The sequence below is a fragment of the Alosa sapidissima genome, chromosome 16 (assembly GCF_018492685.1).
Source record: "Alosa sapidissima isolate fAloSap1 chromosome 16, fAloSap1.pri, whole genome shotgun sequence".
Taxonomy (NCBI): Eukaryota; Metazoa; Chordata; class Actinopteri; order Clupeiformes; family Clupeidae; genus Alosa; species Alosa sapidissima.
The window spans coordinates 135001-147500 of record NC_055972.1 but is presented as its reverse complement, the minus strand read 5'-3'; the positions used below and the strand labels follow the sequence as shown (position 1 = coordinate 147500).

General features: G+C 41.8%; 1 protein-coding gene and 1 long non-coding RNA gene across 2 annotated transcripts in view; one reads left to right on the top strand and one right to left on the bottom strand.

Annotated features, from left to right (window-relative positions):
• The window catches only part of kat6b (K(lysine) acetyltransferase 6B), a 74089-nt gene that overhangs the window by 19678 nt on the left and 41911 nt on the right, over positions 1 to 12500 (top strand). The window contains 1 exon segment of the mRNA XM_042065115.1: positions 3527 to 3635. Within this exon segment, the coding sequence (XP_041921049.1) occupies positions 3527 to 3635 (109 nt within the window).
• LOC121684952 overlaps positions 1 to 12500 on the bottom strand; it is a 25835-nt gene that overhangs the window by 1877 nt on the left and 11458 nt on the right. Inside the window, exon 2 of the long non-coding RNA XR_006023222.1 lies at positions 1921 to 1935. This is a non-coding gene — a long non-coding RNA (uncharacterized LOC121684952). The remainder of the gene's footprint in view (positions 1 to 1920; positions 1936 to 12500) is intronic.

Sequence of the window (12500 nt, the reverse complement as noted above, 5' to 3'; positions counted from 1 at the left end):
GCAGTAGCCTGCAGGGTGGTGGTAGCAGGAGCTGGAGGAGGAGTAGTAGCTGGAGGAGTTAAGGAGCTGAGCTAGCATGCAGTAGCCTGCAGGGTGGTGGCAAGGGGGCAGGCGAATTCCCGGAAGTAGAAGAATCAATGTAGGCTGGAGGGACCACTTCTCTGCTAACCCCATAGAAGCATTTTAGGATTTTTTTGAAATGCCATAACTTCATATAGCATATATCCTGTACCGACATTGTAGCTTCTGTATTATCTACATAAACAATAGAAGGCAAAACAGGCTCAGCTACCTCGTATGTAACGTTGAGGTTCCCGTAAGAAGTATAGTTAGCGAGTCCGGTTGTAGGGAACGCACCGTAGGGAGATAACCGTATTGTTTGGATAAGAAGCTCAGTCCAGCCAGCACGGAAACTCATGAACAAAGCTATGTAGCCTACAATACCATTGTATGTTAAGGTAAAGCATTGGATAGAGGCAAGTAAACCTAATGAAAAACGGCACTAATGATAATCATTTCAGAGGTTTTCAAAGGATTGACCGTAGGTCAGAAAAGTGTTAAAGATGAACTGAAATGGAATTTGAAGGTGATATAACCGATGTATTTTATTTCTTCTCATTGGTACAATGATTAAAATGGCTGAATTTATTAAAAGGGATAAAATTGTACGTTGAAAGTGTTGTTGTTACACGGGCGCCGCCATGTTGGATTTCAACAATCGGCTACGTCACTGGCATGGTAAGCTACTCCGCACTAGCACTAGCAGCCATAGCAGATAATGAGTCTGAGGCTAGCTGACATGGCTGAGGAAACTAACATTAGGCCTAGCTGAGTTACATATTGGCCATAAGCTGTTTATCGTAGGCTAGCCTACATCACAAAATCTCATACAAAATGAAACCAAACTAGTGAAACAAAGGCGAACACTTTAACAGGGGAAATTAATTGGGCATGAATCATACTGAATGCTATTTTGTCAATGAGCAGAAACACACACAACATTCAAACTATTGATAAGATGTGCACTATGGAAACTGGTCTGTAACTTTGGACGAATAAATGCCATTGACTCGCCATATCCTGACTTAAAAAACCCTTTTCTTGCTTACTTTATCGCAAACTCGGTGGGGCAACTTGTAGTCTTTTTCAGATGAGGTCCAGTGTTAGATAGGCTACCATACGATCCAACCTAGGAAAGGGCTATATATAGCAGCTAAACACCTTGGAAACACTCTTATGTCAAACTCCACAAGCTATAGCACTCTGACCATAGAGAGTATAAACCATGACTCCGACGATATCACAGATCGATAATAATCGATTTTACTAGCTGGTAACTAAACCACAGCGGGTCTGTAAACAGAATCCAATGTCCCTTTCTACTCACCCTGAAGCCAGTTGTTCACCGTCTCAGGGCAGAGTGTTGATGCGAGGGAGTTTAACTCGCAGAGCTGCTATCCAAGAGACTTGTACAATATCAACATCCACAAGGTAAAAATCTGCAAACTCTCCACTAACGTTAGCCTAAAATAAACGGCAAACTCGTGTATCTGGGGTCAACTTGGGGTAACAAAGTTTTTAACAGTTTCAAGGGAGGGAGAGAGATAGCCCGTGTGAGTTGCTGTTACGAGTGCCAGTAGTCCAGACTGCGTTAGCCTACATTGCCGTGACAAAGCTTATTTGTATATGCACCGTAGCATTCGCATAGGCCTAATGTAGTGGTGGTGAGTGAGTATGCAGTTGTGTGGAGGATGTACAGTAGGCAATGTGTGTGTGTGTGAGGGATGGAGGGAGACAGAGAGACAGCGTGCGTGTTGCTGTCTCAAGCGCCCCTCGTCCAGTTTTCTACATGACCCGTAGGCTAGGTCTACAGTAGCCTATGTTGTGCCGCACAAAATGTATCTATATTGTACATTGCACAAAATGTATTCCCCCCTGAAATAAACACATACATAAATAAACATATTTTTTTCACGTCACATTGGCTTCCTCAAACATTTTCCCTACGTTTCGCCACTGCTTTGCAACAGATAGATTCCAGTGTCCATGCTCCGGCAGCGCCCACACAGTCATTTTCACCCAAACGATCCTACTGAAGGTTGAGCTGGAGCCTGAAACCGATCGTCCCCCATCTAGTGGTAGTCAAGACACTACAGGCCTGTCACTCACAGGCTCAAATGTGTAACCCATGCCATTAAAATTACTAATTTTCGTGTATACATAATATGCTGCAGCTGTTGCCTATAGAACTTCTCAGGTCCTACCATGCCAGTGACGTCATTGAAACTGGCAGCGTTCTAATACTAACAAATGCAATTTTGGTGTTGCTTAAAAAGGCTACGTGTTGATTTTTTAAATTATTTTTTTTTTGTGTCATTTATTTTTAATTGTCATAATCAACACATTATCAATGTTGATTCTTTCAGTTCAGTTCATTTTTAAGAAGATTAGCTTCTAGGTAGCAGTGCTAGGCTATAACTTTTTCGTTTGTTTTACCAGGACTGTTTTTGAAGATGATCATGTGTGGTAGTTTCAACATTAACACGACTTGATATCACTTGTGAGGATGATATTAATGATAATACTTAAATAAATGTTTAACTTTGATGACTTTGAAGGCAAAGGAAGTGTGAGAAGAATTTCTGTATAGCCTATCTATCATATGATTTAGTTTGATGGCCAACGTCACGAAGTTAAGTGCGAGTCTGCACAGTACTGGGGGGACCAACTGAAAAATCGTTCTATTTGACTCAGTGCCCTCCCATTGAAAACAACGGAGTCTGTTCGTCCATTTCTTTTACTGTCTATGGGTGGTGGTAGCAGGAGCTGGAGGAGAAGTAGTTGCTGGAGGAGTTAAGGAGCTGTAGGGTGGTGGTAGTGTAGTGGTTAAGGAGCTGGGCTAGCGTGCAGTAGCCTGTAGGGTGGTGGTAGTGTAGTGGTTAGAGGTCAGAGGTTAAGGAGCTGGGCTAGCCGGCAGAAGATGTTCAATTCCTCACTTCCACTATTTTACTAGTTATATTGCTGAACTTCAACTCTTAGCCTTTGCTATTTATATACTAAATATGGGTGATAGATTATGATTGGATTATTAGTGGTTATTTGTGTGAGTGAATGTCTTGACTTGTGTGTCCCTTTGTCTGAAGGGTTTTGTCATGAAAGCCAGTGACTCTGAGGGGATCATAAAATCTTGACTGTATCAGAGGCAGTGTGTGTGTGTGCTGTATCAGTGTATGTGTGTGTGTGTGTGCTGCTGTATCAGTGTGTGTGTGTGTGTGTGCTGCTGTATCAGTGTGTGTGTGTGTGTGCTGCTGTATCAGTGTGTGTGTGTGCTGCTGCATCAGTGTGTGTGTGTGTGTGTGCTGCTGTATCAGTGTGTGTGTGTGCTGCTGTATCAGTGTGTGTGTGCTGCTGTATCAGTTTGTGTGTGTGTTAACTCTTGGCGTGTATGTGTTGTTAACTCTTGGCGTGTGAGTGTTTTCCTGTGTTAACTCTCGGCGTGTGTGTGTTTCCGTTGTTACACACTCAGGTGCGGGCAGACCCGATCCCCATCTGCAGCTTCTGTCTGGGCACCAGGGAGTCCAACCGGGACAAGAGGCCCGAGCACCTGCTGTCCTGTGCTGACTGTGGGAGTAGTGGTGAGTCTCTCTCTCTCTCTCTCTCTCTCTCTCTCTATATATATATATATATATATATATCGGATCACGGTCCGATTCGATTTTCTTATTACGATTATTTTTTATGTTGTTTACTTTTCTTGCCTTATATCCAGTTTTGTTTGAAAGGGGCTATTATGTTGAAACTACAGACTTGGCTTTAGGTATTTACTAAGCCTAAATGCCCGCGTGCGTGCGTGCATGCGTGTGTGTGTCAATGTTCCAGACAAATACACGGTACAATCGGATACCCCTGTCATTGTAAACAAAACATGTCAGTTTATTTGCAAAGCTTCTGTTAGCGAACTAGCATGTTGCTACTACCCATAGTAGACTATTGGAGCGCACCGGCAATGAACACACAAGGCGGTTAAGCCCTGAACTCGCTAACTTGCTGCCCCTCGGCCTAGGTGCTAGCATCTGTTGCTAGCGTGTCTTTTAAACGAGTCATGTCGTACAGACAGAAAGTAGCTGACTCCGTGTCTATTTCACCTACCAGGACTGCAAGAAATCTAGGAGTTGTTCTCGACAACCAACTAAACTTCTCAGATCATGTTGCCTCAGTCGCCCGGTCATGCCGTTTCGCACTCTACAACATACGGAAAATCAGGACTTACTTGACTCAAGATGCTACCCAACTTCTGGTTCAGGCACCTCACGACTCGACTACTGCAACGCCCTCCTGACAGGTCTCCCAGCCTGCGCAGTGAAACCACTTCAGATGATCCAGAACGCGGCGGCGCGCCTGGTCTACAACCAACCCTAAAAGGGCACATGTTACCCCGCTGCTCATCCAGATACACTGGCTACCTATGGTGGCCCGCATCAAATTCAAGGCTCTAACGCTTGCCTACAAAGTAGTCTCCGGTTCTGCTCCCACCTACTTGAATGCCCTCATACAGACATACGCTACCTCCAGACCCCTGCGCTCCTCAGATGAACGACATCTAGCTCTACCACCGGTACGCTCAGGCCAATCCAAACTTTTCTCATCTGTTGTTCCTCGTTGGTGGAACACACTGCCAGTTCCTACAAGGGCAGGGACATCCCTCTCCATTTTCAAAAAACTCCTGAAGACCCAGCTCTTTAGAGAACATCTCCTCTCATATCAACACTTACAACAAGTCTTGCTGATCCTAGCACTCATCAGCCGTCTTAAACTGACAAGTAACTGTTAAAAACAGCACTCACTGATGCACTTATTCTTACTGTACTCTAATGCTTTTTAAATTGTCCTAAAATTGTTGAGAATTGCTCTAAAACTTAAACTGTTTACCATGTTGTAAGTCGCTTTGGCTAAAAATGCGTCAGCCAAATGTAATGTAATGTAATGAAACTATTTTCTCTTGATGGCTTTGACATACAATGGTAATAATGTTAGATAATAATGTAGTGTTAGGGCCCGTCCCAATACCTCCCCTACCCCTAGATTTTTGCCCTAACCCTCGTTTTTGCACGTGTAGGGCTAGGGCAGTGGTCCCCAAACTTTTTCTTCCGAGGGCCAGCTCACTATGCCTGGCTCTAAGAGAGGGCCAGAGTCTCGGAGTATATTAGTAACCATAAATAGCTTAGTGCTGTGAACAACAACAGTCTACCTTAGTTGAATATTCCATTACATTTAACCATAGGCTACTGCAATTTAATACCATTGTTAGCTGTGTTTATATTGCCATCATGCCATGCTCAAATGAAATAAACTAATAAAAAAGACTTTAGCATTCCCAAAAGTATTAGCAGGGAGTATATTTTATTTAAAATGTGTGTCTTTTTTAAAATGTGTGTGTATACACCGTTCAAGTTGTGAACAAGCAATATCCTACAAATAATTTAAAGTTCTCAAACTATGAAAGTTTTATGAAGTGCAGGCAAAAACATCTGAAATGACCACCATTCTAACTTTCACTCACCTAATGAGAACTTTGTGAATTTGTATGAGCATTTGAAGAGTGAATAAAAATAGAAATAATTATCCCAGAAAGTCCAAGAAATATGACTTGAATAGAAGTTAGTTAGATATTAACAATTAATTGATACACTTTTAGAATACTTTGAGCACTGATGCAGTCAGCATAGGCCTCTTACATTGTTTGCAGGTAGGTTCATTCCGTTTTCAATGGCAAACGCGAAACAGTGCCAAAACAACCACCAGTGGACAAAAAGAGTATTACATGTGTATTGTTATGACTCGCCATAGAGAATGAATGGGGGAAATTACGGAGGTTATAGTTTGACGATGTCGTACTCCGGTGCGGGCCAGATGCTATATACCACAGACATGTTTTGGGGGGCCACCCAAAATGATGTGGCGGGCCGTAGCTTGGTGACCACTGGGCTAGGGTGTCCCATTACTTTAGGGAGCAAGGGGAAGTGCTATTTTCCCCTTAAAATCAACCCTCAAAATATAGCCAGGACCGATGCAGGCTTAAAACGAAGTGGGAGATGAAATTACCCAGGATACCGTGCGAGCTCAGCGAGCCAAAATTTTCATATATTTTCGCAAATAAGCATATTAAAATTTCTAAATATGTTAGTTTGATGCACATCTGATGGACTGTTGAGTTTTGAACACTAATGTTAGTAAATATCTCACGAAGCTATCTGACGATGTTCATGATATCTGCTGAGTGCTTGGAGAGAGTCTGCCCATCAAATAACGTTATATATCGATCTGGGTAGTTTCGTCAATATTTAGGATGTGTGTTCTGGCGTTCACATGAACACGGATATCTTTGTTGATTAACCAGATGTAGATAAACCAGCACAGCCCAATGACCGCTGGAACGGGCATGTTCCTGAATGAAAATAGTAGCAGGCTACTACCGGTAGACACGTCGGTGCTGTGTGTGACGTAGGTGAGCACGTTCGCTACGCTAATTTGCATATAGTGGTGTCCCAATTCATAGCGAAAGATCTTCACCCCCACTTCCCTTGTCGAGGGGCCTTTAATGTTGAGTGCAATCAAAACCTAGTGGAAGTTTTAAGGGGGAGAAATGGGACGGGCCCTTAATGTTCCCTTCCCTGTCAGAAACGGCCCTAAAAAGGAAGTGGTTATACAGCAGTAGCCTAGCTATTATCTTAGCTTAGCATAATTCATTGAGGTTAGCCTAGCTATTAGCTTAGCTTAGCATAATTCATTGAGGTGGGGTGAACCAACTAGCATATAGCTTCCAAAAGTCACAACTTAGTAGGCTGAGGGGGTGGGAGTGTCTGGGGATGTGTGAGTGTGTGATAATAAACAATGCAAATCAATATTGAGTCACTTTAGGCTACACAAATAATGATCCCTAAATGCTATATTTGGACATTGACATTTGTTTGTTTTAAATCATTTGGGGAGACTTAGGTTACATGAGCCAGTGCAGTTTAAAATAGTTTTCATACACAACGCAATGAGCAGGCTAATAATACACAACGCAATGAGTAGGCTAATAATGCACAACGCAATGAGTAGGCTAATAATACACAGTGCAATGAGTAGGCTAATAACTGGATACAGTGGGTCCCAGTTAATAATTGACACTTCATTCATCACGCAGCTGGGTGAAATGTAAGTACAACTGCAGCCGCTTGGGGGCAGCATAGTCCGCTGTGGCGTTCCACGGTCGAACCGGACCAAGCATTCGACAGCAAGGGCTGTGATTGGCCGAGTTTTCAGTGTGTTTCTCTGTGTTTTTAGCAGCCCCTGCAACATGCTAGTCCACTGTAGCCTATAAGCTTTGTACATAATGTTAAACATAGTTTTGGATTCAGTGGCAAGATGTCTTGATTGTACAGTGCCTGTCTCTCAGTAATGTTTTAAAATGAGAGCTTCGTCAGCTGGCAGTAGGCTACTTTGTCGGCAGTCATGAGAAGTTTGCTTGCTAACAGAACATAAATATGCTGCCCAGAAACCTTGTGAATAGTTCTGATTTGTTTTACTACACTAACGAGGTTAAATATAGCCTTTGCCTACAGCATCTCCTTAACAGTAATGTTAACAAAATGACAGCATTCATATGACAAAGGAAAACGAATTTGGTCACTTGGTAATGTGCCACAGTCCTACCCAATAGGCCTACTCGAAACAGATAGCGTTGTCTGACGGTCGAGTGGGTTAATGCGCGTATTTCCAGGTCTGCAACTTTCAGGCAGTTTGGAGTTTGAATCTAGGCAGGAGCAGAGCCATATAAAGTCCTATTGTTATAATTTTTTGCAAGGTGTTGCTCCTGGCAATACTTGTTTATAAGACGTTTGGTGATTAGTTGATAGCTGTTTTTGGGACACGTTAAACGTTCTTTATAATGAGCGCATAAGGAGAGTAAAACGACTGTTACGCGCTGTTACAACTGTAGGCTGCAATGATTGCAATACAAAAATATGCGCGTGTTTAGTTAGTTTTGTGATGTTTTGCACTTTTGCCTCATGTGTTTTCAGGTTTGAGGGCTTTTTTGGCAAGATTGACCTTGGTTAGACTCTGCATATGTTATTTCTCCGTATGGAAAGTAAAGTCAATTTTCGACACACGTCTGTTATTAGTTCAATAACAAGTGTTCCTTGTTAAAACATGTGACTAGTGAAACTCCAATGATTTTAGAAATATTTAGCCAAAGCCAAAAAGTGTTAAGGCCTATTCACACCAAGAACGATAACGAAAACGATAACTATAACCATAACGATAAAAGCGTTCACACTGAACAACGATAAACAAAGTCTCTCCTTGTGTTAATGAATGTGACGGTTAAAATTCAATCGGTTCTGATTGGCTATTAGCTTTTTATCGTTCTGAAAATCGCTCTGAAAGTGATCCCCAACGATATCGTTATAGTTTATGTGTGAACGTCGTCATTCATATTAACGAGAACAATATTTATTTATAGTTATCGTTATCGTTCTTGGTGTGAATGGGCCTTTAGAGAGAAGGAGAGACGCCGGTGCAGCTCAGATGTCTTCTTAATTTTCTTTATTCTTTAGTAAAAGGTGCAGAACATTATTAAACTTTGACTAACGTTTCGATGTTCGTTAGTTAGAAACATCGACACATCGAAACGTTAGTCAAAGTTTAATGTCTGCCCTACCCTCCTTTCGGGGGGTCCAGTACAGCGGGGGGGCTACATATCAAAACAAAAAATGATGGTTCCATGCTATCCATGTGGGGTTACATGCCCACCAAGTTTCGTGTACCCCGGTCTTTCAGTGTCCCGGGAATCCTTGTTGGTGTACGGTCACTAAATGTACACATAAATTATTTTATTGTAAGGCCCCCCATGAACGGAAGTTCACAAAACTTGGCATGCATTCGGAGGGTGTCATAATGATCCTACACTTTCAATTTCGTGCAGTTTTGACCATGTCAGCCAGAGATATTGTGATGAAAAGACCTCATTTTTTGTTTTTTCATTTTTAACTAGGTGGCGCTATACATGAAATAAGTGGTAATGGGATGGGTTGACATGCCCCCTTAAGACCAACATACAAAAAAAAGGTGGACCTCCTAGGCCCTACGGTTCTCGATATTCACAGAAAACTGTCTCTGGCCACCTACAGGCCAGTTGGTGTATAGTAACATAAATTAATTTATTTTGTGGCCCCCCATGAACGGAATTCCACGAAACTTGGCGCGCATTCAGAGGGTGTCATAGTGATCCTACACTTACAATTTCGTGCAGTTTTGACTATGTTAGATCACAGATACCTGTGATTACACCTCATTTTTACTTTTTTGTGTCATATCTGTTGATATTCACAGAAAACTGTGTCTGCCCTACCCTCCTTTCGGGGGGTGCAGTCCAGCGGGGTGGCTACAGATCAAAACGAAAAACGATTGTTCCATGCTATCCATATGGGGTTACATGCCCACCAAGTTTTGTCTACCCCGGTCTTTCTGTCTCCCTGGAATCCTTGACGGAAATTTGGACAAAAAAAAAAAAATCTGACTAAACCTATATGACCGCTTCGCTGCGCGGCGGTCATAATAAAGCGATGCAGATTACATTATTTATTTCTGATTAATTGCATCTTTTGATGTCTTTTGCAACATCTACTTGTTAGGCTGGGCTACTGTCAATGTCCTGTACAGGTAAATGTTCAACAATTGCTGGTGTAGGCCTACAGGCTATAATCAATTAGGGACTGTTCGTTATTTATTTAAGGGGCTACCGGAGGAGTTTTGGGAGCGTTAGTCAAAAAAGACGTGACCCTCCCTCGCCAGCAAGAAATTTTTCTATGACCCTCCAAAATGATTGAGAAAAAACGCATGACCCTCCCCAGTCCCAACAATTTATTGATGCATTCTGTAGGCTACTGGGTCAATTTGGGAGCTTGCATGCTATGACACCTTCCTTGAAATGCCTTCAAAAGGCTGTCGTTTGCACAATTTCACAAATAATCACCGGGACCGAAACAAACCTGTCAACTTTTCCCGGGTTTATCACGTATTTTAACTCTTTCCTCGCTGTCTTAGGAGGAGCTGCAGGGCCGTCGCAAGGGGGTGCGAGGCCCTGTGCGAACTTGACAGATGCATGAACTTACGTGCATGAAATCATGCGATAGCTTACTTTACACATAGCCAACTTGGTAGCCAAGGTTACCGTCGGTGCATTTTAGTAGCCTAGTCTAATAAGCCAGCTTGTCTTTAAGAGGGGAAATTGTATAGCCTATAACATTAGCTGAGTCACATATTTGGCCATATGGTGTTTATCATAGGCTACATCACGAAACCAAATAGTGTAACAAAGGCGAACACTTTAACAGGGGAAATTAATTGGGCATGAATCATTGTGCTGAACAGTATTTGTCAATGAGCAGAAACACAAACGACATTCAAACTGTTGATAAGATGTGCACTATGGAAACTGGTCTGTAGGCTAACATTGGACAAAGAAATGACACTGACTCGCCATATCCTGACTCTGAAAAAACATTGTCTTGCTTTGCCGCAAACTTAGCAATGAAATCATAGGCCAGTTTGCAGGTAGCATAACGTCTTTTTTAATTCATAGAAGGGAGAGCCCAGTCTCTCCTGTGACATTGAGGTGCGCAAATAGTTTTTAATAGCCTGTTCAACTTCGAAAAGCTTCACCCGATGCCAGTCACTGATCGCAATTTCAAATTTCGGGAAGCTTCGTTCAATCTTTTTAAGTTTTAAGTGCAGTAGGCCCCTATCTGCCCCCTTTGGAATTATATCTCGAGCCTATTATAAGGTCCAGTGCGTTATGTCCTGGGATTCGGACGTGCTCAAAAAGAAAAGAAAAAACACTTTTTTTATAGATGGTTATGAGGAGCAATATGAGTCTGAACTCCGTGTCATTCAGACTCAACCCTCTTGTTGCTTTGATATCTTTTTCGTTGTCGTTTGAACGTCAGCAAGCAGGCATGTTGCGGTTGCAATTTAAGTGAAATTTCTACAGTAGGCCTACAACATGCAACATGCTTGTTAGGCTGGGCTACTGTCTTGTACAGGTAAATGTTCAACAATTGCTGGTGTGCAGGCTATAATCAATTAGCTAAATCATTTGTCCAGCTGTTTCGTGCTACATTCAAACGCAAAAGGTGCTTTGATATATTTTTCGTTTGAATGTCAGCAAGCAGGCATGCTGTGGTTGCAATGAATTAGGATAATTGGTTTTATCTGCGGATTTATTTTTTGCATTATTTTGAATATGACTCACTCCAGTCACAGGCCTTCCTAAAAAGACTATTAAACAGCTTCAGGTGATACAAAATGCAGCAGCTAGGACTCTAACAAAAACTAAAAGAACTGACCACATTACTCCAATTCTTAAGTCCTTGCACTGGCTTCCAGTAAGTCACAGAATTGACTTTAAAGCACTATTGCTTGTTTATAAATCAGTAAATGGAGCAGGACCTAAATACTTGTCAGACATGCTTCAGCAGTACACACCTTCTCGTCCTCTCAGGTCCCAGGTGAAAAACCTGCTAGTAAAACCTACAGTTAGAACTAAACATGGTGAAGCAGCTTTTAGCTGCTATGCGGCTCAGCTGTGGAACCAACTTTCGGATGACATTAAAAAGGCCCCAACTGTAGCCAGTTTTAAATCTAGACTTAAGACCAAACTGTTCTCAGACGCTTTCTGCTAACTGTGCCGAGTTACAAATTCTGAATCTGCCTCGATAATTATTCTACTTTGTCTTTTATTACTTTTTTTTACTACTTTTGCCTTTGTTTTTGCTTACTAATTATTCTTTATTTTTAAATGATTTTACCTTGTGTTTTATGTTTTCTTTTTATTATGATCTTTACCTTTTAACTATTCTTTGACTATATTGCCCTTCTATGCTTTTATTTGTTATTATCGTTTGGTTTTGTTTATGTAAAGCACATTGAATGACCTCTGTGTATGAAATGTGCTATATAAATAAACTTGACTTGACTTGACTTGACAGTCTCAACAGCACGTCTACTTTTTCCACACGCATCTAAGTTCTAACACACATCCCCTCTCGCTTTCTCTCTCTCCATCCCTGCGCACGGGGCTTTCTTAAAGGAGCTGCACCATTTTACAACAACTGCATCTACATTTTCATATTAGAATGTTTTGTCTGTTTAAGTGTAAGCTTAAACTACCGTGATCAATTTAAGTTCCCGTGCCCCAGCTGAAAGTCTCATGCACTTATCTTTACACTATCAGATCTATAAGTAACCGTGACAAATATGGTATATATAAACTCACGCTATTGTATTATCATATATGTTTGGTAATGGCTCACTGCGTCATGGAAGCAGTTAAGTCAAGTTGCATCAAAAATAGTAGTGGCAGAACTCCCAAGTGACACCTTGTGGTTGTTTGTGTCAACTGCAGTTTGTGCCATTTCTGCTGAGAAAATGGGGTGCGTGATTCATGAAGGAAC